The 24,293-nt window shown below is 48.7% G+C and overlaps 1 protein-coding gene across 3 annotated transcripts in view; it reads left to right on the top strand.

The window, feature by feature from the left end:
- igsf5b (immunoglobulin superfamily, member 5b) overlaps nucleotides 1-23,727 on the top strand; it is a 31,486-nt gene extending 7,759 nt beyond the window's left edge. For all 3 annotated transcript variants that reach the window (XM_084142553.1, XM_084142554.1, XM_084142555.1), the window contains exons 3-9: nucleotides 1,624-1,935; nucleotides 17,069-17,368; nucleotides 17,815-17,952; nucleotides 20,319-20,343; nucleotides 21,617-21,705; nucleotides 22,027-22,097; nucleotides 22,678-23,727. In XM_084142553.1, the coding sequence (XP_083998679.1) occupies nucleotides 1,624-1,935; nucleotides 17,069-17,368; nucleotides 17,815-17,952; nucleotides 20,319-20,343; nucleotides 21,617-21,705; nucleotides 22,027-22,097; nucleotides 22,678-22,791 (1,049 nt within the window). In that variant the 3' untranslated portion in view covers nucleotides 22,792-23,727. The remainder of the gene's footprint in view (nucleotides 1-1,623; nucleotides 1,936-17,068; nucleotides 17,369-17,814; nucleotides 17,953-20,318; nucleotides 20,344-21,616; nucleotides 21,706-22,026; nucleotides 22,098-22,677) is intronic.
- Nucleotides 23,728-24,293: the final 566 nt, after the last annotated feature.

Raw genomic sequence — 24,293 nt, 5'->3', positions numbered from 1 at the left:
TGCAGGTCTACAATTTTATCCCTTATGTCCTTACACAGCTCTCTGGTCTTGGCCATTGTGGAGAGGTTGGAGTCTGTTTGATTGAGTGTGTGGACAGGTGTCTTTTATACAGGTAACGAGTTCAAACAGGTGCAGTTAATACAGGTAATGAGTGGAGAACAGGAGGGCTTCTTAAAGAAAAACTAACAGGTCTGTGAGAGCCGGAATTCTTACTGGTTGGTAGGTGATCAAATACTTATGTCATGCAATAAAATGCAAATTAATTACTTAAAAATCATACAATGTGATTTTCTAGATTTTTGTTTTAGATTCCGTCTCTCACAGTTGAAGTGTACTTATGATAAAAATTACAGACCTCTACATGCTTTGTAAGTAGGAAAACCTGCAAAATCGGCAGTGTATCAAATACTTGTTCTCCCCACTGTATAGCTGTTTGAGAAAGCATGCAAGATTGAGCAAAAATTGACAAACATTTTAGATTTGATTAACCTATGTCAAATCCTAGGTGATGGAGATCAGATACACCCTCTTCCCCTGAGACACAAACACTCTGGTCCCCCGTTGTAACCATTTTTCCCAAGCATCTCCGTGCAGTCAGACCTTTGATTATTTTGTGCCACCAGGGCCACAATAATATGCCCCCTCTATGATTGTCCGAGTGTGACCCCCTCCCCATGGGTTACTGCAGCCAGTGTTGCCAGCACTGCCACTACCTGGGTGGGGGTACCCCACTGGAATCCCCACCGGCTAGGTACAAGGTCTTCAAGGTTCTCATTAGCAGCTTTGAGAATTTCCTTGTATATTATGCTCTCCCACCAGGGTGCTCTGGCTTTGTAGGACCAACCCTGCCAGGCAGGCTCAGAATCTTGAGGGTCTCTGACCGCATTTATCTTTCTGTTTTGGCTGCATATAGGCAACTAACAGCAGGGCCATAAAACAGATGGGGATTTCTCTTTGGTGTATGGGTCACTCAGGTGGGTGTCTAGGATATAGGGTTGGGGACAGTTCCATCATGATAGGACAATAAAAAAATAGATTAGATGTATAATAATAATAAATAATGTATACTTTATTTTAAAATGTATATCCCTCATCTGCACAAAATTGAAAGCTCTCTCTCATAACCCCTGCTCACAGATACACGTTGGTTCTGGGATATGCAACCATTTCCTTTCTCCCTCACTTAACGCCACACTTTTCCAAACACAAAAACGCACACCACACCTTCTATCACAATACATCCACACATACCCACATACTATGCCTTCTATGTCTAATGTTTTACCTCTGTCTGCATTCAAAAGATTTATACGCAAATTTGGGGTAAGAAAGAGAGAGATAAGTTTGTGTAGGTCACATTTCAAAAGTCTTCTCGACTCAGTTTTACGCAATGTTTTTTTGAGGATGAGTTTTATAGTCAGATCTTGCATGTTTCTAACAGCCTTACAATCAACCAAGACAGTCACACCTCATGTACCATATCAGAGAGTGATTCAGTGGGATTCAAATGTGTTATTGGTTTCCATTATAACTCAATCATGATTATATCACAACACCCCAATGTCACCCACATTTTCCGTGCACCATGCTTCTGACGCCCATGTCTCTGTCTGTCCCTGTTAGTGCTGGAGGCCCGGATGCAGCTGGAGCCCAGAACCATCACTGTGCTGCGAGGTGACACGGCCCGGCTGATCTGCAGCACGGCTGAGCCCTGGCAGGTCATGGTGTGGATCCTCAACGGTGGCTCTGTGTTGACCATCTCAGCCCAGTACGGTATTCTCTCAAACAACCCCAATGTGACCGCCATGAACCGCTCCACCAATCAGCTCTCCAGCTGGGAATTTGCACTGAAGAGAGTCCAGCGCAGCCACCAGGGAGAGGTGACCTGTGACCTCCAAAACATCCAGAGGCAAACTGCCGATCTGTTTGTTCAAGGTTTGTGTGCTTTTCTCATTTGGCTGTCCTTGAGGTGGCTGTCTACTGGCAGGCTGACAATATTCAGTATGGCAGAGAAACAAAGGAGCCACGGTTACTGTACGGCAAAGGTTTTTCAAGAGAGGATTTCAAAAGCCAGCTGTGAAGTGGGATTTTCTATTCTTATGGATTCTCTCTCTCTCTCCTTGTCTCTCACACATGTACGCACACTCACGTGTACACGTTCATACACACACAAAGAAAACGAAACAGATGGAACCCCTTTTGAAAACAATGGCAGAATGAAAGAAGACAGAAAGGGGAATTTAACCTTGACTAGGAGAACAAAAAGTTGAACCTCATCCTTGATGATGCCACCCACACACTCCCTGACACAAGAGACAAAAACTAAATGTTTTCCTAAGCCATATTGGCTTGTTGTTTTAATTGAATGCTTTTGTTTTAACTTGTTTGGGGTTTCATGCATGCAGCAGATTTTCTCCAGTTTTTCTCAAAGCAGCTGATTTGGTTGTTGGGCATCGATCCAGGTGTATATCAATGGAGGGAATTTATTTGGGGCCTGTCTTAGAGTAAGACTGCTGCAGTGGCTGTATGACATTGTTGATGCCAGGGTTGGAGGGTGTGGGATGGAAATCGATTGGGCCAGTTATAAATACAGGGTGGAGGGCACTCTCCTGAGCGCCAGTCATACACCAGCCGGGATTTAGAGTATGTCATCCCTCACCTGATACGCCCTCCCTCTATCCCTGTATTCCTCTATTGCTCTATCCATCTTTTCCTGTTTCCCTCTTTCCCTGTTTCCCTTTTCCCCCCTCTATCTCTCTTTCCATATGTTTCTCCATCTCTGTTTCTTGACTTGGATGCCGATTAAGGCAGCCCCCCGCACCTCTCTGATTCAGAGGGGTTGGGTTAAATGCGGAAGACACATTTCGGTTGAATGCATTCAGTTGTACTGTCACGGTTTCGGCCGAGGCTGCCTCTCTCCCTTGTTCGGGCAGGTTTCGGCGTTCGTCGTCTCCGGAATTCTAGCTGCCACCGTTGCATGTTCCATGTTTCCTGTTTGATTAGTTTTGTCTGTTAGCCACACCTGTCTTGTGTTATGTCTCATTAAGCACCCTATTTAGTTTCCTTGTTGTTAGTGTAGTGTTGTGTGTAATTGTTTCGTGTCAGGTGTTTGTGCGTTACCCGTGTTTCGGTACGCCAGTTACGATTTATCTTCCTCCTCGGTTGAGGAGAGTTTTTGCGCCCTGTGTTTGTGCGCTCGTGTTTGACGCCTGTGTGCGTCTGTTGGCCTCTGGCCGTGTTTGGATTATTTTGCACTCGCTAGTAAAGTCTTGTTGGACTGTACATCTGCTTCTGCGCCTGATTCCACACCTCACCATTTCTAACACCGTGACAGAATTACACACCTTTGACATGGAATCAGCATGAGCCGAAGCAGCCCCGACGAGACTGGAGGTCCAGGTTCGGGAACAACAGGACCAGATACAGCAGATGGGGACCGCCCTGCAGGAGGTGATCACCACGCTCCGAGGCTGGGGAGCGCCTCCACCACCTCCCTCCCTGCCAGCACCATCGGCCAGTCCGCCCATTCCAGCGCCAGAACCCCGAGGAATCCGACTCTCTCTCCCGAGGGCCTACGACGGAACCGCGGCTGGGTGTCAGGGATTCCTCCTCCAGGTGGAGCTGTACCTGGCCACCGTACACCCGGCACCCTCGGGGCATGAGAGCGTGTCCGCCCTGATCTCCTGCCTGTCCGGGAAGGCGTTGGAATGGGCCAACGCGGAGTGGAGGAAGATCGACGCCGAGACTATCACCTACAACGAGTTCTCCCGCTGCTTCAAGGCGGTGTTTGACCATCCCCCGGAGGGGAAAGCGGCGGGGGAGCGTCTGGTCTTCCTCCGGCAGGGGAGGAGGAGTGCCCAAGAATTCGCTCTCGAATTCCGTACTCTAGCGGCAGATGCAGGGTGGAATGAGCAGGCCCTCGTCGATCTATACAGATGTAGCCTACGAGAGGACGTCCGTCGGGAGCTGGCTTGTAGGGACACCAGTCTCTCTTTCGACCAGCTGGTCGACATGTCCATCAGGCTGGAGAACCTATTGGCCACCCGCGGACGTCCTGAGGGGGGTCCGTCCATTTCACCCTCCAGCGCCTCCGAGCCGTGTCCTATGGAGCTCGGGGGCGCTGGCGCTAGAGAGAGGAGGAGTCGGTTGGTTAGGGGGTCCATCCACTGCACCAACTGTGGTCGGGGAGGACACACCGCGGCTAGGTGCTGGGGATGGCCTCCTAGGGAGGATGACGACAGGTCCCGCACTGGGGATTCCCTCCAGGTGAGTAGGCGCCCCACTCACCCAGAGCTCACTGTTGCCCATTTTTGGATGCATGTGCGTTCACCACAGGTAGCACCTCATTCCCAGCATAAGGCGCTGGTAGATTCAGGCGCGGCTGGGAATTTTATTGATAAAAAGTTTTGTTTAGCGTTAGGGATTCCCCTTATTCCTGTTGATGTTCCTTTCCCCGTTCATGCCCTAGATAGTCGTCCGTTGGGTACGGGCTTAATCAGGGAGGTCACGGCGCCACTTAGGATGTGTGCGCAGGGGGATCATCAGGAGATGATTCAGCTGTTCCTGATTGACTCTCCTGCGTATCCGGTGGTGCTGGGCATGCCCTGGTTGAGTACCCATAACCCAGCTATTTCGTGGCAGGAGAGGGCTCTGATGGAGTGGTCTGCTCAGTGTGTGGGTAGATGTTTGGGCGTTTCCGTAGGGGCTACCTCGGTGGAGAGTCCAAACCAGGTGCCCGCATTGCACGTTCCCCCTGAGTATGGGGATTTGGCTATTGCGTTTAGTAAGGCGAGGGCGACGCGGTTGCCACCCCATAGGCAGGGAGATTGTGCGATAGACCTCCAGGCAGGAGCTGCGCTCCCACGGAGCCATGTGTATCCTCTGTCTCAGGAGGAGAAGAAAGCTATGGAGATTTACATAGACGAATCTCTGAGACAAGGATACATACGGCCTTCCACTTCCCCTGCGTCCTCGAGTTTCTTTTTTGTGAAGAAAAAGGATGGTGGTTTGCGCCCGTGCATCGATTACCGTGGTCTCAATCAGATTACGGTGAAGTACAGTTATCCACTCCCGCTGATTGCGACCATGACTGAGTCGTTGCATGGGGCGCGTTTCTTCACTAAATTAGATCTCCGGAGCGCGTACAACTTGGTGCGCATCAGGGAGGGTGATGAATGGAAGACAGCCTTTAATACCACCTCGGGCCATTACAAGTATCTGGTCATGCCATACGGGTTGATGAACGCTCCGTCAGTTTTCCAATCATTCGTGGATGAGATCTTCAGGGACATGCAGGGGCAGGGGGTGGTTGTGTACATTGATGACAATCTCGTGTACTCGCCTACCCGTGTCGAGCATGTGGCCCTGGTGCGTAGAGTGTTGCGGAGGCTGGTGGAGCACGACCTGTATGTGAAGGCAGAGAAGTGTCTGTTTTTCCAGGAGTCGGTCTCCTTTTTGGGTTATCAGTTGTCTGCGTCAGGGGTGAAGATGGAGGTAGACCGGGTGTCGGCCGTGCGTAATTGGCAAACACCAACCACTGTGAAGGAGGTGCAGCAGTTTTTGGGGTTTGCAAATTACTACAGGAGGTTTATCCGGGGTTTTGGACAGGTGGCAGCTCCCATCACGTCTCTTTTGAAGGGGGGTCCGGTGCGTCTGCAGTGGTCGGCCGAGGCGGACAGGGCGTTTGGGAGGCTGAAGGACCTGTTTACCTCGGCCCCGGTGCTGGCGCATCCGGATCCCTCTTTGCCGTTCCAGGTAGAGGTGGACGCGTCAGAGGCCGGTTTAGGAGCCGTGCTTTCACAACGGTCTGGCGCGCCACCTAAACTCCGCCCCTGTGCTTTTTATTCTAAGAAGCTCAGTCCGGCGGAGCGGAACTATGACGTAGGGGACAGGGAGCTGTTAGCCGTGGTACAGGCTCTAAAGGTATGGAGGCACTGGCTTGAGGGGGCTCAACACCCTTTCCTCATTTTGACGGACCACCGTAACCTGGAGTACATCCGGGCGGCGAGGAGGCTGAACCCTCGCCAGGCAAGATGGAGTATGTTCTTGACCAGGTTCACTTTTAAGATCACGTACATCCCTGGGTCACAGAATGGTAAGGCAGATGCGCTGTCTCGGCGGTATGACACGGAGGAGAGGTCCGTGGAGCCCACTCCCATACTGCCTGAGTCGTGTCTGGTGGCACCGGTAGTGTGGGAGGTCGATGCTGAACTCGAGCGGGCGTTACGCACCGACCCTAGTCCACCACAGTGCCCGGAGGGTCGGAAGTACGTTCCGCTCGAGGTTCGGGATCGATTGATCTATTGGGCTCACACGTCACCCTCCTCTGGACATCCGGGTATCGGCCGGACAGTGCACTGTCTTAGTGCCATGTACTGGTGGCCCACGTTGGCAAGGGATGTGAGGGTTTATGTTTCCTCCTGCTCGGTGTGCGCCCAGTGTAAGGCGCCTAGACATCTGCCTAGGGGTAAGTTGCTACCCCTGCCCGTTCCACAACGACCATGGTCCCACCTCTCTGTGGACTTTATAACAGACCTTCCCCTCTCCCAAGGGAATACTACCATCCTGGTCGTTGTGGACCGGTTCTCTAAGGCCTGTCGTTTGCTCCCCATGCCGGGTCTTCCTACTGCCCTACAAACTGCCGAGGCACTGTTCACCCATGTGTTCCGGCACTACGGGGTACCCGAGGACATTGTGGCTGATCGGGGTCCCCAATTCACCTCCAGAGTCTGGAGAGCGTTTATGGAGCGGTTGGGGGTCTCGGTGAGCCTCACCTCGGGGTACCACCCGGAGAGTAATGGGCAGGTGGAACGCGTAAACCAGGATGTGGGTAGGTTTCTCAGAACATACTGCCAGGACCGGCCGGAGGAGTGGTCAAGGTACGTTCCCTGGGCCGAGATGGCCCAGAATTCCCTACGCCATTCCTCCACTAACCTAACTCCATTTCAATGTGTGTTAGGTTACCAGCCGGTTCTGGCACCCTGGCAGCAGAGCCAGATCGAGGCTCCTGCGGTGGATGAGTGGGCGCGGCGCTCTGAGGAGACTTGGAACGCTGCACACGTCCACCTGCAGCGGGCCCTCCGACGTCAGAAGGCGAGCGCTGATCTCCACCGCAGTGAGGGACCGGTGTACGCACCTGGTGATCGAGTCTGGCTCTCTACCAGAAACCTGCCCCTCCGCCTGCCCTGTCGGAAACTGGGTCGGCGGTTTGTAGGGCCATTTAAAGTCCTGAGAAGGTTGAACGAGGTATGTTATAGATTACAGCTACCTGTGGAGTATAAGTGTATTAACCCCTCGTTCCATGTGTCCCTTCTCAGGCCGGTGGTAGCAGGCCCGCTCCAAGAAAATGAGATAGGGGAGTCTCCCCCGCCCCCATTGGACATTGAGGGGGCACCGGCGTACTCCGTGAGGTCCATCTTGGATTCGAGACGTCGGATGGGGGGTCTCCAGTATCTAGTGGAGTGGGAGGGGTACGGTCCGGAGGAGCGGTGCTGGGTGCCGAGGAGAGACATTTTGGACCCGTCGCTCCTGACGGAATTCCATTGGGGGTATCCGACGCGCCCTGCTCCACGTCCTCCGGGTCGTCCCCGAGGCCGGAGTCGGCGCACGTCTGGAGCCGCGCGTCAAGGGGGGGGTACTGTCACGGTTTCGGCCGAGGCTGCCTCTCTCCCTTGTTCGGGCAGGTTTCGGCGTTCGTCGTCTCCGGAATTCTAGCTGCCACCGTTGCATGTTCCATGTTTCCTGTTTGATTAGTTTTGTCTGTTAGCCACACCTGTCTTGTGTTATGTCTCATTAAGCACCCTATTTAGTTTCCTTGTTGTTAGTGTAGTGTTGTGTGTAATTGTTTCGTGTCAGGTGTTTGTGCGTTACCCGTGTTTCGGTACGCCAGTTACGATTTATCTTCCTCCTCGGTTGAGGAGAGTTTTTGCGCCCTGTGTTTGTGCGCTCGTGTTTGACGCCTGTGTGCGTCTGTTGGCCTCTGGCCGTGTTTGGATTATTTTGCACTCGCTAGTAAAGTCTTGTTGGACTGTACATCTGCTTCTGCGCCTGATTCCACACCTCACCATTTCTAACACCGTGACATGTACAACTGACTAGGTATCCCCTTTCCTTTTCCCCTCTGTCCCTGTTTCCCTCTATCCTTCTGTTTCCCTCTATCCCTCTGTCCCTGTTTCCCTCTATCCCTCTCTCTGTTTCCCTCTATCCCTCTGTCCCTGTTTCCCTCTATCCTTCTGTTTCCCTCTATCCCTCTGTCCCAGTTTCCCTCTATCCTTCTGTTTCCCTCTATCCCTCTCTCTGTTTCCCTCTATCCCTCTGTCTCGGTTTCCCTCTATCCCTCTCTCTGTTTCCCTCTATCCCTCTCTCTGTTTCCCTCTATCCCTCTCTCTGTTTCCCTCTATCCCTCTGGCCCTGTTTCCCTCTATCCCTCCCTCTGTTTCCCTCTATCCCTCTGTCCCTGTCTCCCTCTATCCTTCTGTTTCCCTCTATCCTTCTGTTTCCCTCTATCCTTCTGTTTCCCTCTATCCCTCTCTCTGTTTCCCTCTATCCCTCTGTCTCTGTTTCCCTCTATCCCTCTCTCTGTTTCCCTCTATCCCTCTGTCTCTGTTTCCCTCTATCCCTCTCTCTGTTTCCCTCTATCCCTCTCTCTGTTTCCCTCTATTAATTTGTCCCTGCATCCATCCTTTTGTTCCATTGGGAGGATTTAAACCACTGTTTCACATAATGGATTTCCTAGTCAGGCATGGTTTCCAAAGTATCACTGTCTGTGCTTTGAACTATTGGTTATCTTGTTCAAATTTATTCTATTGATATATTTGCAGCAAGTTCATTAATGACTGAAAATTATCTTCTTGAACTTTTATTTGGATCTTGAGGACATTACTGTTTGTCAGGTCGTGTTGTAGGTGTGGTGTAGGAATCAAACGCAGGAAGCAGACTGAATTCCAAAAAGCTGTATTCCTGCCTAAACACAGGCAACAGGACAAAATAAGCCTGACAGCAAAATACGCACGAAGGCGAAAAGACAATGCGCACAAACAGGTGCGTCAGGATGAAATAAGTGCACACACAAGTGCAACGAACGCTCCAGCAAACAGTGGAGAAAATAACGCTCAACCGAGCAATACACAGACTGACGGTAACAATCACACACAACACAAGACAAACACAACGAGAAACTTATAGGACACTAATTACTACAAAACAGAAACAGGTGTAGAAACAAACAGACAAAAGCAAACGAACATGAAACATCAATCGGTGGCAGCTAGAATTCCGGAGACGACGAACGCCGAAGCCTGCCCGAACAAGGGAGAGAGGCAGCCTCGGCCGAAACCGTGACAGTACCCCCCCCTTGACGCGCGGCTCCAGACGCGCGCCGACTCCGGCCTTGGGGACGACCCGGAGGCCGCGGCGCAGGGCGCGTCGGATACCCCCGATGGAATTCCGTCAGGAGCGACGGGTCCAAGATGTCTCTCCTCGGCACCCAGCACCGCTCCTCCGGACCGTACCCCTCCCACTCCACTAGATACTGAAGACCCCCTCTCCGACGTCTAGAATCCAAGATGGATCTCACGGTGTACGCCGGTACCCCCTCGATGTCCAACGGGGGCGGGGGGGTCTCCAAGATCTCATGTTCTTGGAGTGGGCCTGCTACCACCGGCCTGAGAAGGGACACATGGAACGAGGGGTTAATACATTTATACTCCACTGGCAACTGTAATCTATAACAAACCTCGTTCAACCTTCTCAGGACTTTAAATGGCCCTACAAACCGCCGACCCAGTTTCCGACAGGGCAGGCGGAGGGGCAGGTTTCTGGCAGAGAGCCAGACTCGATCTCCAGGTGCGTACACAGGCCCCTCACTGCGGTGTAGGTCGGCGCTCGTCTTCTGTCGACGTATGGCACGCTGCAGATGGACGTGTGCAGCGTTCCACGTCTCCTCCGAGCGCCGCACCCACTCATCCACAGCGGGGGCCTCGATCTGGCTCTCATGCCATGGTGCCAGAACCGGCTGGTACCCTAAAACACACTGAAAAGGGGTTAGTTGGGTGGAGGAGTGGCGGAGAGAGTTCTGTGCCATCTCAGCCCAGGGCACATATCTCGCCCACTCCTCCGGCCGGTCCCGGCAGTATGTTCTGAGAAACCTGCCCACATCCTGGTTTACGCGTTCCACCTGCCCATTAATCTCCGGGTGGTAACCCGAGGTGAGACTCACCGAGACCCCCAACCGCTCCATAAAAGCTCTCCAGACTCTGGAGGTGAATTGGGGACCCCGGTCAGCCACAATGTCCTCGGGCACCCCGTAGTGCCGGAACACATGAGTGAATAATGCTTCGGCGGTCTGTAGGGCAGTAGGAAGACCCGGCATGGGGAGCAAACGACAGGCCTTAGAGAACCGGTCCACAACGACCAGGAGTGTAGTATTCCCTTGAGAGAGGGGAAGGTCCGTTATAAAATCCACCGAGAGGTGGGACCATGGTCGTTGTGGAACGGGCAGGGGCAGTAACTTACCCCTAGGCAGATGTCTAGGCGCCTTACACTGGGCGCACACCGAGCAGGAGGAAACATAAACCCTCACATCCCTGGCCAACGTGGGCCACCAATATTTGGCACTAAGACAGTGCACTGTCCGGCCGATACCCGGATGTCCAGAGGAGGGTGACGTGTGAGCCCAATAGATCAATCGATCCCGACACTCGAGCGGAACATACTTCCGACCCTCCGGGCATTGTGGTGGACTAGGGTCGGTGCGTAATGCCCGCTCGAGCTCAGAATCGAGCTCCCACACCACCGGTGCCACTAGACACGACTCCGGCAGTATGGGAGTGGGCTCCACGGACCTCTCCTCCCCGTCATACCGCCGAGACAGCGCATCTGCCTTACCGTTTTGTGACCCAGGGATGTAGGTGATCTTAAAAGAGAAACGGGTCAAATACATACTCCATCTAGCCTGTCGAGGGTTCAGCCTCCTCGCTGCCCGGATGTACTACAGGTTACGGTGGTCCGTCAAAATGAGGAAAGGGTGTTGAGCCCCCTCAAGCCAGTGCCTCCACACCTTAAGGGCTTGTACCACAGCTAACAGCTCCCTGTCCCCTACGTCATAATTTCGCTCCGCCGGGCTGAGCTTCTTAGAATAGAAGGCACAGGGGCGGAGTTTAGGTGGCGCGCCTGACCGTTGGGACAGCACGGCGCCAATACCGGCTTCAGACGCGTCCACCTCTACCTGAAATGGTAAAGAGGGATCCGGATGCGCCAGCACCGGAGCCGAGGTGAACAGGTCCTTCAGCTTCTCAAACGCCCTGTCCGCCTCGACTGACCACTGCAGACGCACCGGGCCCCCCTTTAAGAGAGACGTGATGGGAGCTGCCACTTGCCCAAAACCCCGGATAAACCTCCGGTAGTAATTCGCAAACCCCAAAAACTGCTGCACCTCTTTCACAGTGGTTGGTGTTTGCCAATTACGCACGGCTGACACTCGGTCTACCTCCATCTTCACCCCTGACGCAGACAACTGATACCCCAAAAAGGAAATCGACTCCTGGAAAAACAGACACTTCTCTGCCTTCACATACAGGTCGTGCTCCACCAGCCTCCGCAACACCCTGCGCACCAGGGCCACATGCTCGACACGGGTAGGTGAGTACACGAGAATGTCATCTATGTACACCACGACTCCCTGTCCCTGCATGTCCCTGAAGATCTCATCCACGAATGATTGGAAAACTGACGGAGCATTCATCAACCCGTATGGCATGACTAGATACTCGTAATGGCCCGAGGTGGTACTAAAGGCTGTTTTCCATTCATCATCCTTCCTGATGCGCACCAAGTTGTACGCGCTCCTGAGATCTAATTTCGTGAAGAAACGCGCCCCATGCAACGACTCAGTCATGGTCGCAATCAGCGGGAGTGGATAACTATACTTCACCGTAATCTGATTGAGACCACGGTAATCGATGCACGGACGCAACCCCCCATCCTTCTTCTTCACGAAAAAGAAACTCGAGGACGCGGGGGAAGTGGACGGCCGTATGTATCCTTGTCTCAGTGATTCGTCTATGTAAACCTCCATAGCTTTCTTCTCCTCCTGAGACAGAGGATACACATGACTCCGTGGGAGCGCAGCTCCTGCCTGAAGGTCTATCGCACAATCCCCCTGCCTATGGGGTGGCAACCGCGTCGCCCTCGCCTTACTAAACGCGATAGCCAGATCCCCATACTCAGGTGGAATGTGCAATGCGGGCACCTGGTTTGGACTTTCCACCGAGGTAGCCCCTAAGGAAACGCCCAAACATCTACCCACACACTGAGCAGACCACTCCATCAGAGCCCTCTCCTGCCACGAAATAACGGGGTTATGGGTACTTAACCAGGGCATGCCCAGCACCACCGGATACGCAGGAGAGTCAATCAGAAACAGTTGAATTATCTCCTGATGACTCCCCTGCGCACACATCCTAAGTGGCGCCGTGACCTCCCTGATTAAGCCCGTACCCAACGGACGACTATCTAGGGCGTGAACGGGAAAAGGAACTTCCACAGGGAGAAGGGGAAACCCTAACTCTAAACAAAACTTCTTATCAATGAAATTCCCAGCCGCGCCTGAATCTACCAGCGCCTTATACTGGGAATGAGGTGCCACCTGCGGGAAACACACAGGCATACAAAAATGGGCAACAGTGAGCTCTGGGTGAGTGGGGCGCCTACTCACCTGGAGGGAATCCCCAGTGCGGGACCTGTCGTCATCTCCCCGAGGAGGCCATCCCCAGCACCTAGCCGCGGTGTGTCCTCCCCGACCACAGTTGGTGCAGTGGATGGACCCCCTACTCTGCCGACTCCTCCTATCTCTAGCGCCAGCGCCCCCGAGCTCCATAGGACACGGCTCGGATGCGCTGGAGGATGGAATGGACGGACCCCCCTCAGGACGTCCGCGGGTAGCCAATAGGTTATCTAACCTAATTGACATGTCGACCAGCTGGTCGAAAGTGAGACTGGCGTCCCGACAGGCCAGCTCCCGACGGACGTCCTCTCTGAGGCTACATCGGTAGAGATCGATGAGGGCCCGCTCATTCCACCCTGCATCTGCCGCTAGAGTACGGAATTCGAGTGCGAATTCCTGGGCACTCCTCCTCCCCTGCCTGAGGAAGACCAGACGCTCCCCCGCCGCTTTCCCCTCCGGGGGATGGTCGAACACCGCCCTAAAGCGGCGGGAGAACTCGGTGTATGTAATAGTCGTGGCGTCGATCTTCCTCCACTCCGCGTTGGCCCACTCCAACGCTTTACCGGCCAGGCAGGAGATCAGGGCGGACACGCTCTCATGCCCTGAAGGTGCCGGATGGACTGTGGCCAGGTACAGCTCTACCTGGAGCAGGAATCCCTGACACCCAGCTGCGGTCCCGTCGTAGGACCTCGGGAGAGATAGTCGGACTCCGCGAGGTTCCGGCGCTGGACTGGGTGGGCTGGCCGATGGTGCTGGCAGGGCGGCTGGCGGTGGAGGCGGACCCCAGCCTCGGAGGGTGGTCATCACCTCCTGCAGGGCGGCCCCCATCTGCAGGAGCTGCTCTTGCTGTTCCCGAACCTGGGTTTCCAGTCTTGAATGTGCTGCTTCGGCTCCTGCTGATTCCATACTGTAAGGTGTGTGATTCTGTCAGGTCGTGTTGTAGGTGTGGTGTAGGAATCAAACGCAGGAAGCAGACTGAATTCCAAAAAGCTGTATTCCTGCCTAAACACAGGCAACAGGACAAAATAAGCCTGACAGCAAAATACGCACGAAGGCGAAAAGACAATGCGCACAAACAGGTGCGTCAGGATGAAATAAGTGCACACACAAGTGCAACGAACGCTCCAGCAAACAGTGGAGAAAATAACGCTCAACCGAGCAATACACAGACTGACGGTAACAATCACACACAACACAAGACAAACACAACGAGAAACTTATAGGACACTAATTACTACAAAACAGAAACAGGTGTAGAAACAAACAGACAAAAGCAAACGAACATGAAACATCAATCGGTGGCAGCTAGAATTCCGGAGACGACGAACGCCGAAGCCTGCCCGAACAAGGGAGAGAGGCAGCCTCGGCCGAAACCGTGACACTGTTTTCCTTGTTGTTATTCAATTTCTTATCGTTGATGCAGTGCTTTCCCCACTGTAATCACAGTGCATTTCTCTGATTTCCAGTATGCAGATAGACTCTGTTCCACAGGGGCGAAGGTGTGGAGAGATTGAGTGGCACAAATATTGAATAGTGTTCAAAAGTCAGGGCAGGATAACAATCAGAGCTCCTCCACAGTTTTTGCTGAAATTGTTATCTCTCCAAGCCAAAAGTATCCCAGTGAATCATCTCAGAGAGTTTGCTGGGGATGCCCTGCATGGCAAAGAATTACCACAGAGAATACTCAGCCAGAAATGAAGAAAGATGAAGGATGATTACAAGCCATACTCTGGGACAGGATTCACCAAAACTGATAAGCTGGTATGGACAGTAGCAATGCTAGGAGGTGTTGCTGATATCTCCTCTACATTCTACAGTCATATAATCTTATTATAAACTCCACTCATATTGGGAAGTTGGACCAAAGACAAATTGGTTGTAAACAAGAAAAGCTGTGAAATGAATAATTCATTTTGCGATAAAAACATAAATATTGTATTAATGTTTACTCTGCAACGTTTTAGCATAAACATGAATGAGATGGTTATGATGATGATATGTAAAAAAACAACAACATGATGATGACATATCGCCGGGTGATGAATCTCTATTACACCATACAGGAAATTCAGATAGTCCCCTTTCCTTTCTCATTATTCAGCTAATTTCGCCCTGCTGTCCTCCATGCAAAAAGGAGGGAACAAAGCAATGACCCATTGCCTTCAATATATTACAGGAGTCCTCCTTTATTACCAGAGTTACACATTATCCCTGACATACACTGAGTATACCAAACATTAGGAACAGCGTCCTAATATTGAGTTGCACAACCCCTTTTGCCATCAGAACAGACTCAATTCATCGGGGAATGGACTCTACAAGGTATCGAAAGCGTTCCACAGGGATGCTGGCCCAGTTGTGTCAAGATGGCTGGATGTCCTTTGAGTGGTGGACCATTCTTGATACACACAGGAAACTGTTGAGTGTGAAAAACCCAGCGGTGTTGCAGTTCTTGACACAAACCGGTGTGCTACTACCATGCCCTGTTCAAAGGCACTTAAATATTTTGTCTTGCCCATTCACCTTCTGGATGGCACACATACACAATCCACGTCACAATTGTCTCAAGGCTTAAAAATCATTATTTAATATGTCTCCTCTCCTTCATCTACACTGATTTGAAGTGGATTTAACAAGTGACATCAAGAGGGATCATAGCTTTCACCTGGATTCACCTGGTCAGTATATGTCATGGAAAAAGCAGGTGTTCTTAATGTTTTATATACTCAGTGTATGTAACCACTACCCATTAACAATAGTGCATGGTGGATCAAGCCCTCCAGTGTGGATGCAGAGGATCTCAGAGCCTTTTAATTAATAGTGCATCTAGGCGTTTTCCAGTTACCAGTCAGCAACTCTGCTGGTGATTTGTGGCCCGTTGGTCCAAATATACCATATTCACTGGAGACTGGCCCCTTGCTCTCCTCAGCCCTCCATTCTAATTGTCCAATATGAATGTGATGTAAACACACCCACACAGAACGTATACACACATACTGCTTGCAGACACACAAACAAACACACACATACATGCACGTACACACGCACGTGTACACGCACACGCACACACACACACACACACACGCAGACACACACACACACACACACACACACACATATTCTCTTGAACAAATCAATATGTCTGTATGGGGTTGTTGAATATGAACAGAATGTGCTGTAAGGGCCAGAGCTGAGGATGAGGCCACTCTGATGTAAATCAGAGACGAGTGAGTGTGCCTTTCGTGATTGGGCTGGAGAGCCGCAGCATGCTGTTCATCAGAATAAATTCACACACAGACACACATACAAACACATGAATAACAACTAGTGCTTTTGGAACATACAATACTGCTAATCCGAGCAGAAAGTGCCCATACTTCTTCCAGATTAAATACTATCCCTCAGAGTTGCAATTTCCCTGCCGAGGGCCCTGTTGAAAAATCACAGGAATTAAAAAGAGCTGTACTCCTCACCAGCATCTTCTCTCAGGGAACAGTCACAAAGCCTGTCTAAGATGGCTAGGCTTACTGTGATTAACAAACCTTATGAAACCTTATTTCAGAGATCATTTAGATTGGAATGATGGGGGAGGAGCCTCATGTTGTAAGGGACTGACTATCTTTCCTCAAATGTTTCAATCTTCCATCCATGATTAGCTGCAGTAGTTTATTAGTCCATGGAAGTGAGATGCTGTTTTCTTCTGATCCTTATTCCTTTATTGCACTGCTGAGATTTGCTTAGAGCTTTAAATGGCTTCCTTTTACAGCCTTTTCAATGGGGGAGACAGTGTAATCAAAGTTACATATCAACTTACGGTATATAACACCAAATCAAATATCAAGACGCAGCCTATGATGAACGGGGGAGCAGTCTTTGTGCACAGAACATTGAGGGCTTTGATCCTGAATCAACAGACATGTAATTCAGTTAGACGAAGCTTCAGTAATTATCTATCTATAGCAATTCTCTGCTGCACCGTCTGCTTTTCACTCTGCCAGACAATAGACTTCACAGAAGATATTGCCCAGTCTAAGTGTCTTATTTGGCTGCCAGTGTATAAGGGGGGAAAGAGGCATTCTCCGATCAGCTAATTGAGACCTCGAGGCACATGTTCAATCATTTAGGAAGAGTAAGAAGCCTCTATAAGTGGCTCGGAGAATCCCTATCAGTCTCAGGATACACATGCATACAGTATACACGCATACTGCGTAATGCACACAGTGCCTTCCTGTAATCCATAAACGTGACAGAACTTGCTAAATACTACACACGCTCTTGCAAAATAGCACAATGGACTAGAAAGAAAATACATTCAGTATCCCAAAACGATTAATATTTTATTTCCAGAGAGGGGTAATGTGGCCATCACAGGGGGGAACGTGACTGTGCTGAAGGGGGAAGAGGTCCTGTTCCAGTGCCTGGCTGTAGGCTGGTACCCAGAGCCCAGTCTGACTTGGCTGGTGAACGGCAGAGAGGTGGACCAGGGTCAGTACAACATCAGCACTGAAGGGCCTGTTGGTGTGGATGGGCTCTACAACCTGACCAGTGATCTCAGCGTCCAGGCAGCAGAGAGCTCTCATGTGGAGTGCCTAGCCTCTGTCTCTGCCCTCCCCACGCCCCAGGCCAGCAGTGTGCGTCTGACTGTGGGTGAGAAACACAAACTCTCTCTCTCTCGCTCTCGCTCTCGCTCTTTCTCTCTACTCAGAGCTGGGGTTTGTCTATGTCCATATATTCATCAGTGAAAGCAGACGGTGGGGGGTTGTTATTGGTGATGAGAGAAATTACAAGAAAGGCATTGCAAGATAGACACAAGGCTTTTATCACCAATGAAGTGGAGCAAAGTGTTCCCAATCTCTCTGAAGTCATCCTACATAAATAGAGTATTGGGAGCTGCAGGATTTGGTTTGCTAACGGTGTTATGTTGCATACTGAGTTTCCCCTCTGTGGTTTGGGTAATCTTAAAATACATTAAATAGCGTAAACAAAAGACAGCAAACCCTGATAATAGACTGTATCAATTAAAATATTAATTAAAGAATGACATTTTTCAGCTTCTTTGGGACTAAACCTCATAAATTACATTATTTGTTTAGTTGCAGAGGTGGTGGCGGAGAATGTATGCGACGACTGCACTGTTCTAATTGCAGTAACAGCCTCAGTGTCCACCGTCCTCCTGCTCCTGCTACTGAGCATCTGCATTGTCCTCTGTTACAGACGGAGGAGAAGAGCAAGTAAGCACCTTTCTTTTCTTTTTATATGGCTCAGTGAAAAATGTCCACCCCCCCGCCCTCACGAGAATAATGATTAAAGTATAATGAAGGAGTTAGGCTGTCACACGCAGTGATTCTGCAGTGTGCCCCACGCCTGCATCGGCAAGGGCATGGGTTTTTGAATGCATACAGAACTTCAACTGTCAGCAGAATACTCCAGTTCTAAAGTGCTGGCTTTGGCCTAACCTCCCACCTGTCCATAAAACACAGGAGCACCACCATGGAGAGACAGTTGTCCAGGAGAGACACACTGGACAGAGCACCTCCTGGTGGTCACTCTATGGAAATGCAGTTATTCTGTCACTAAGTAAGGAACACAGGTAGACAGACTCATGAATATGGGTGAGAATTACATTAAGCAGGAGTTAGCCTATCATATTGTTTATTTTCCATTTGCTAGGTTGAATAATCTGAGAGTTATGTCAATCATCAAACTGTCTTATGATCTGGTGTTACATATACCAAGACCAATTCAAAATGACTCTAATAGGGGCCACAATCCACAAACATGTCTCTGAAGTGACCCCAAAAAATCTTCAACTTCGTACTCCTGGAATTAATGTCTTACTGGGTTACCAGCAGCCAGTGAAAAGAAGGTTTTGTGAGTCTTTGGCGGCTTTAGGAGTAGAGATGGTTGGTGAGGAGTTTTTGGAGAGCCATCTCAGAGGGGATCGTTGTTGTGGGCGACGAGGCAGCCGTCTGGCTGTTTGTTTGTGATAACAAAACCTGCCCCTGAGTCATACATTAGACTGCTCTAATCCCTGTGACTGATTCAGATTAGTGCAAATAAGGGCCATTATTTGGGAGCTGTAGGATTATCTTAATAAGGCAGGTGTGCCCTCTTTAGTACATTTACAGTATTCACCCAATAGTCTGGTATCTTTTTCACTGTCCTTTATTTTGTCCAGTTCCTTTCCCCCCGCTTTCCTTATTGTAAATCCCAGGAAGCAAAGCGTCAAATCAACATAATCAGGATTTTTCACATTTAAGAAAATGGTATGGTTCCAAGTCAGTCCTGCTCTCTGTGAGCTAATCCAACACACTAAAGAGTTATGTGTGCATTGCAATTATTTGAACAGAATGGGGATGAAATATATTCACCTTAATAACTTTGGACAGTATGGGTTTAACATAAAACATAAAGACAGAGGCAATTTCTCCTCCTGTAAAACCAGGAGGAGCCCGTCTGGTGTTCAACCTTCCCAAGTTCTCTCATGTCACCCCGCTCCTCCGCACACTCCACTGGCTTCCAGTTGAGGCTCGCATCTACTACAAGACCATGGTGCTTGCCTACGGAGCTGTGAGGAGAACACCTCCTTACCTTCAGGCTCTGATCAGACCCTACACCCAAACAAGGGCACTACGTTCATCCACCTCTGGCCTGCTAGCCCCCCTACCTCTACGGAAGCACAGTTCCCGCTCAGCCCAGTCAAAGCTATTTGCTGCTCTGGCACCCCAATGGTGGAACAAGCTCCCCCACGATGCCAGGACAGCGGAGTCACTGACCACCTTCCGGAGACACTTGAAACCCTACCTCTTTAAGGAATACCTGGAATAGTATAAAAGTAATCCCCCCCCCCCCCATTAAAAAAAAAAGAAGAAAAAAAAAGAAATGGTTGTCCCACTGGCTATCATAAGTTGAATGCACCAATTTGTAAGTCGCTCTGGATAAGAGCATCTGCTAAATGACGTAAATGTAAATGTAAAAGAGTCTGGTTTATCCTTCTCCTGGGCCGGCACCATCTGTACCACCATTGTTATAGAATAGTTTTGGCTCTGGCCAGGGCCTTGGGCTAAGAAAGATAATGATGTTGTGTAATAATATTCATTAACAATAAGCTCAGGCTTTCATTCTAACATTTCTAAAGTGACCTCAGGCTACAGTGAGTGTGTGCTGGCCCAAAACGAGTGAACGCTGCATTTACAGCTGTCATACATACACTCTTAGAAAAAAAGGTGCCATCTAGAACCTTAAAGGGTTCTTCGGCTGTCCCTATAGAAGAACCCTTTGAAGAACCCTTTTTGGTTGCAGATAGAACCCTTTCTTCATGGAACCCAAAAGGGTTTTACCTAGAACCAAAAAGGGTTCTCATATAGGGATAGCTGAAGAACCCTTTTGGAACCCTTTTTTCTAAGAATGTATTTTGGAGCTTCAGACACTGAGCAAACTAAATTATGCTGTGGTCTATGCAACCACAAGCAAGGTCAGGATTACTCTATTGGTCCAGATTGAGCATTGAGACAGTGAAAATCCTGGATGATAGCCATAATGTAAGATCACATAAGATCATGACTGTTGTATTTTTCTGTATTTGGTTGTCTTTCAGAATCAAGCCAACCGGAGGCAATAAGGTGAGAGTTTGATGCTCTTTGTGCCGTTCTTTCTAACCTCTCAACCTGCTTGTTAATGTGGGATTATACAATGTTTGAAAAGGTACAGACCTTGGTGTTTCTTTTATTGGCGAGAGCTGACAAATGAAAATACAGGATCAAATGTGGCTACTTTAGAGGATGTGACTAACCATCCATAAAACCATTTATGGAAAACATTTGTGAGAGGGAACTAATACAGTCTCATCCTATTGATTCAAAATTCCATTAGTCCTTTACACAAGTTACTGCTGGGTCTCAGCATAAATCTTAGTAAATAAGTCAACCCAAAGGCATGTATTTATATGGCTCTGAGTCTGCCTTGTGTCTGAGAAGAGACTGGGATTTTATAGTTAATTAAAATAAAGAATTTAGAATAATTATTTGGAACATTAGATGGTTATTAGATTATAACATCCACTTTAAGATTGAAACTCTAGTTTACTCAAAAATATACACATGGCAGTCAATGCAGTCAATTAAACAGAAATACATGGATATTACAATACATACACAATAACACTTTCAAGTTGAAATCACAAGTGAAATTCATGACAGTATGTAATTTGCATAGGTATAGAATGGGCGACTTTTTATATCTCTCAGTCCTGGCCTGTTGAATTGAAAGCAGGTGTGTACTGCGAATGGAGCTGCCTGACACTTGTCCTCGGCAGGCAGGTAACCAGTCTCTGAAGGGGGACTTGAAGCAAAGGCACAGTTTCTCTCTTTTCTCATGAAATGAGGGCAGTGATAGTGACGTCAGAGCATTGTTGTATCCAGGATATGCCGTGCCAAGGATGATTCTGCAAGTATGCTTCTGTATTGGTCAGAGAGGGCTTGAGTCAAGGAGCTGTGCCAAGCTGGTGCTGCATTCTCTAGGCAGGGTCAAACATAGCTAGTAGATAACGTTTTATACCATTTGTCAGCAGTTTTAATGTCCCTAATGATACCATTCCACTATTGAAGCAGTGAACACGCTGACTTAAGAGTGGTTAAGTCTAAATAAATTGAATAATGATATGGCTCTTTTTTTTTCATAGGTATCAGCGCATTACATTGGGGAAAAAACACTAAAGCCTGTACACTGCAGTCACAAGACAAGACAATTGATAGGACCAACATAAAGCTCACAAAACTGTTGCTTCTTTCAAGGTTGCACCATTTTCCTGCTGTAGGAAACTGGCTCAAATTAAGATCCTACATCTGTAGGAATAGGTCATATTTTCCATTGGGCTTTTCCTCTGGGTTTCCACAGGATAGACGAATCAGAGAGCGGGAGAAGCTCTATTGCCGAGGCAACAGGAGGGAAGGTCAACCTGGGATACACAACAGAGGGCCACTCAGGTGAGAGTCAGGGTGACAAATACCCCTTCTCCTCATTAGGACACATTATCTTCAACATCTAATGAGATTAGTGTGGTAGGTAAGCATAGAAAATCAGAATGGATAGGCTATTGTATTTTATCTGTTATTTTTAGAATTTAGTATTTTTTAGTATTATAGGCTACTAACAGCATTAGAGGCTATAATTGACAATGATGTAATCATAATGCCATGTTCTATGTTGGAGCCGCTGTACTATACTTCCCCTGAGCATACAGTGTGGTACAGTGAAATGGTCAGAGGGGATGTCAGGTCAGGTAAACGCCTGTTCTCACTCGACAGACGCTGGCCGCAGTGACCTCATCGTCACTGGGGGAACCCACAGCCAGATGAGGTCCATCAGAGCTCACAAGGTAAGGAGAGAGAGAGAGAGAGAGCAACTTACCGCAGCTGAATAATGCAGAGTCAGTCTCCATACTGCAGCCGGAGCCCCTGACACCTCCCAGGCTCTCACATTGACGGGGACAGCAGGGATCCTCCCCTGGCCGGGGGACAGCTAACTTTCAATGGCTGCAATCGAAATGGCATCCTATTCACTCTAGAGTGCACTAGTTTTGACCAGGGCCCATGATTCACTCATAATGAACCTACTGTACTGTATATGATAACAGTCTAACCAACTGACTGTTCAAAATGTGATTTGCTGGATATATAGATTAAAGTTAGTTGTCAATAATATATTGTATATTAGTTCATCAATGTTGATGAGCTAATGGAGCTTCTTAGATGCTTTTATAAAGATTGTTAAGAAATAACACCAGTAACTGATTGGATTATTGATCAAAGGAATGTTCAGAGTTGTTGCATGATCAGTAATGGTGATGGGAGAACGATATGGCAACCACACTCTCCTTGCCTTGTTCTTCAAGTAGCTTTACACAAGGTCAGAAGTTCAACTGTCACAAAATATTCACCTTTTGTTCTATATTCCAGATCCCAGATGTTGTCTCTTCCAGTAACTTCTCGCTAAACACTAGTCAGAGTAATGTCCCAACTGACCACAGTGGAGATGGCTCCAAGAACGTCAGAAGAGTGACTACGGTGTGATTGTCGTATGGGGTCCAAACAAGACATGCTGGATTTTGCTGTTACATTAGTGTATCATTGCCAATTATGCTACACAACATGCTTTTCATGACATGAAATGTATCACACTTTTATCTAAGATATTATTGTACATACTGTATGTATATTCACTTGATGTAAACTATTTTAACATTTTTGTACTGTCACTGCATATTGAGGATACCTAATCCCATGGAATTAACTCTCAACACATTGTTTGTGGGGTTTTGGGATCACACAGACCAAGGTATCAAATGACTGACTCTCTCATACCTCTTTGTTCTCACTCACACATTCTTCCAAGGTTTTAGGAGTAGTAAACCACCATCCACCGGCTATAGTGATATGGATTAAGAAAGCCAATAGCCTGGACCCTACTGAGTCATGGGTTCATCATTGAGATCTGTTGTGTAACTCTATGTTAATCCTCCTGTCAACAGTTACATGGCCAACTCACCATCATCACAATGCTCAGCTAGGTTTCACATTCTCATAGGTGACAGGGATCAGAAAAGATAAAGCATGGGACAATTTTCGGCAATGTAGTGGCATGGTACCAAGACCTCCTTGTAAGTAGATGTTATCCCGGCAGATACATGGGTCTGTATTGACCAATCATCACATTGGTCAATGGCAAGGCCTGGGAAGTGAGTGACAGCAGGTATTCTAGTGGCATTTTCCTCCAGTTGAGGTGTTATAGGATAGGGATACCTTCCTGTTCATCGATGAATGATGCCAACATTAATAATGTATGCTATCCCTTCCTGTGAAAATGGATACAAGTGATATTCAACAAAAAGGAAAACAGAAATAGCTTTTTATTACATGCAATATGTAAACTTGCTCTTCAAAAGCTGCCTATGATATAAAAAATAAAGCATGTCCTATATTACACTACCAGTCAAAGGTTTTGACACACCTACTCATTCAAGGGTTTTTCTTTATATTTACTATTTTTTACATTGTAGAGTAATAGTGAAGACATCAAAACTATGTAATAACACATATGGTTAGTGTCATGATTCCTCTGTTGACGCAGATATAATAATGACGATTTTTTATCTGTGGTTCCTGTCGTTTTCTGTCTAAGTGCTGCAGAGATTCCTTCTGTGTGACCAAAATTGCCGGTTTTAGGAACAAACTAAATGAATCGACAATAAACTGAGAACGGGATACATCTCTCTGAATATAAATATATCTAAACACATTTCTATATTATATGAAGGGTGAAAATGTGCTATCGAGCAGAGCCAGTTGTTACGGTCTCAAGAGTCTGCTGTTAGTGACGGTGTCTGTGTAGGAGACTCAGTTGAGCGGATCTCTGTGTGTGTGTTGCTATTCTTCCCCAGGACCACGATCTGCTCAACATCTTTTAGGAGTCTGGAATTCTGGCTGTAAATTCATTTGTTCTGATCCCGACTGGAATTCTGACCCTCCCATAAGCTTTACATTAGCATGGGTATATTTCTTGGCCAGTTAGTTCA

Source organism: Coregonus lavaretus (assembly GCF_964263955.1).
Source record: "Coregonus lavaretus genome assembly, chromosome: 26".
NCBI classification, from domain to species: Eukaryota; Metazoa; Chordata; class Actinopteri; order Salmoniformes; family Salmonidae; genus Coregonus; species Coregonus lavaretus.
Note: the sequence above shows the minus strand (reverse complement) of the source record. Positions and strands in the feature narration are given on the sequence as shown.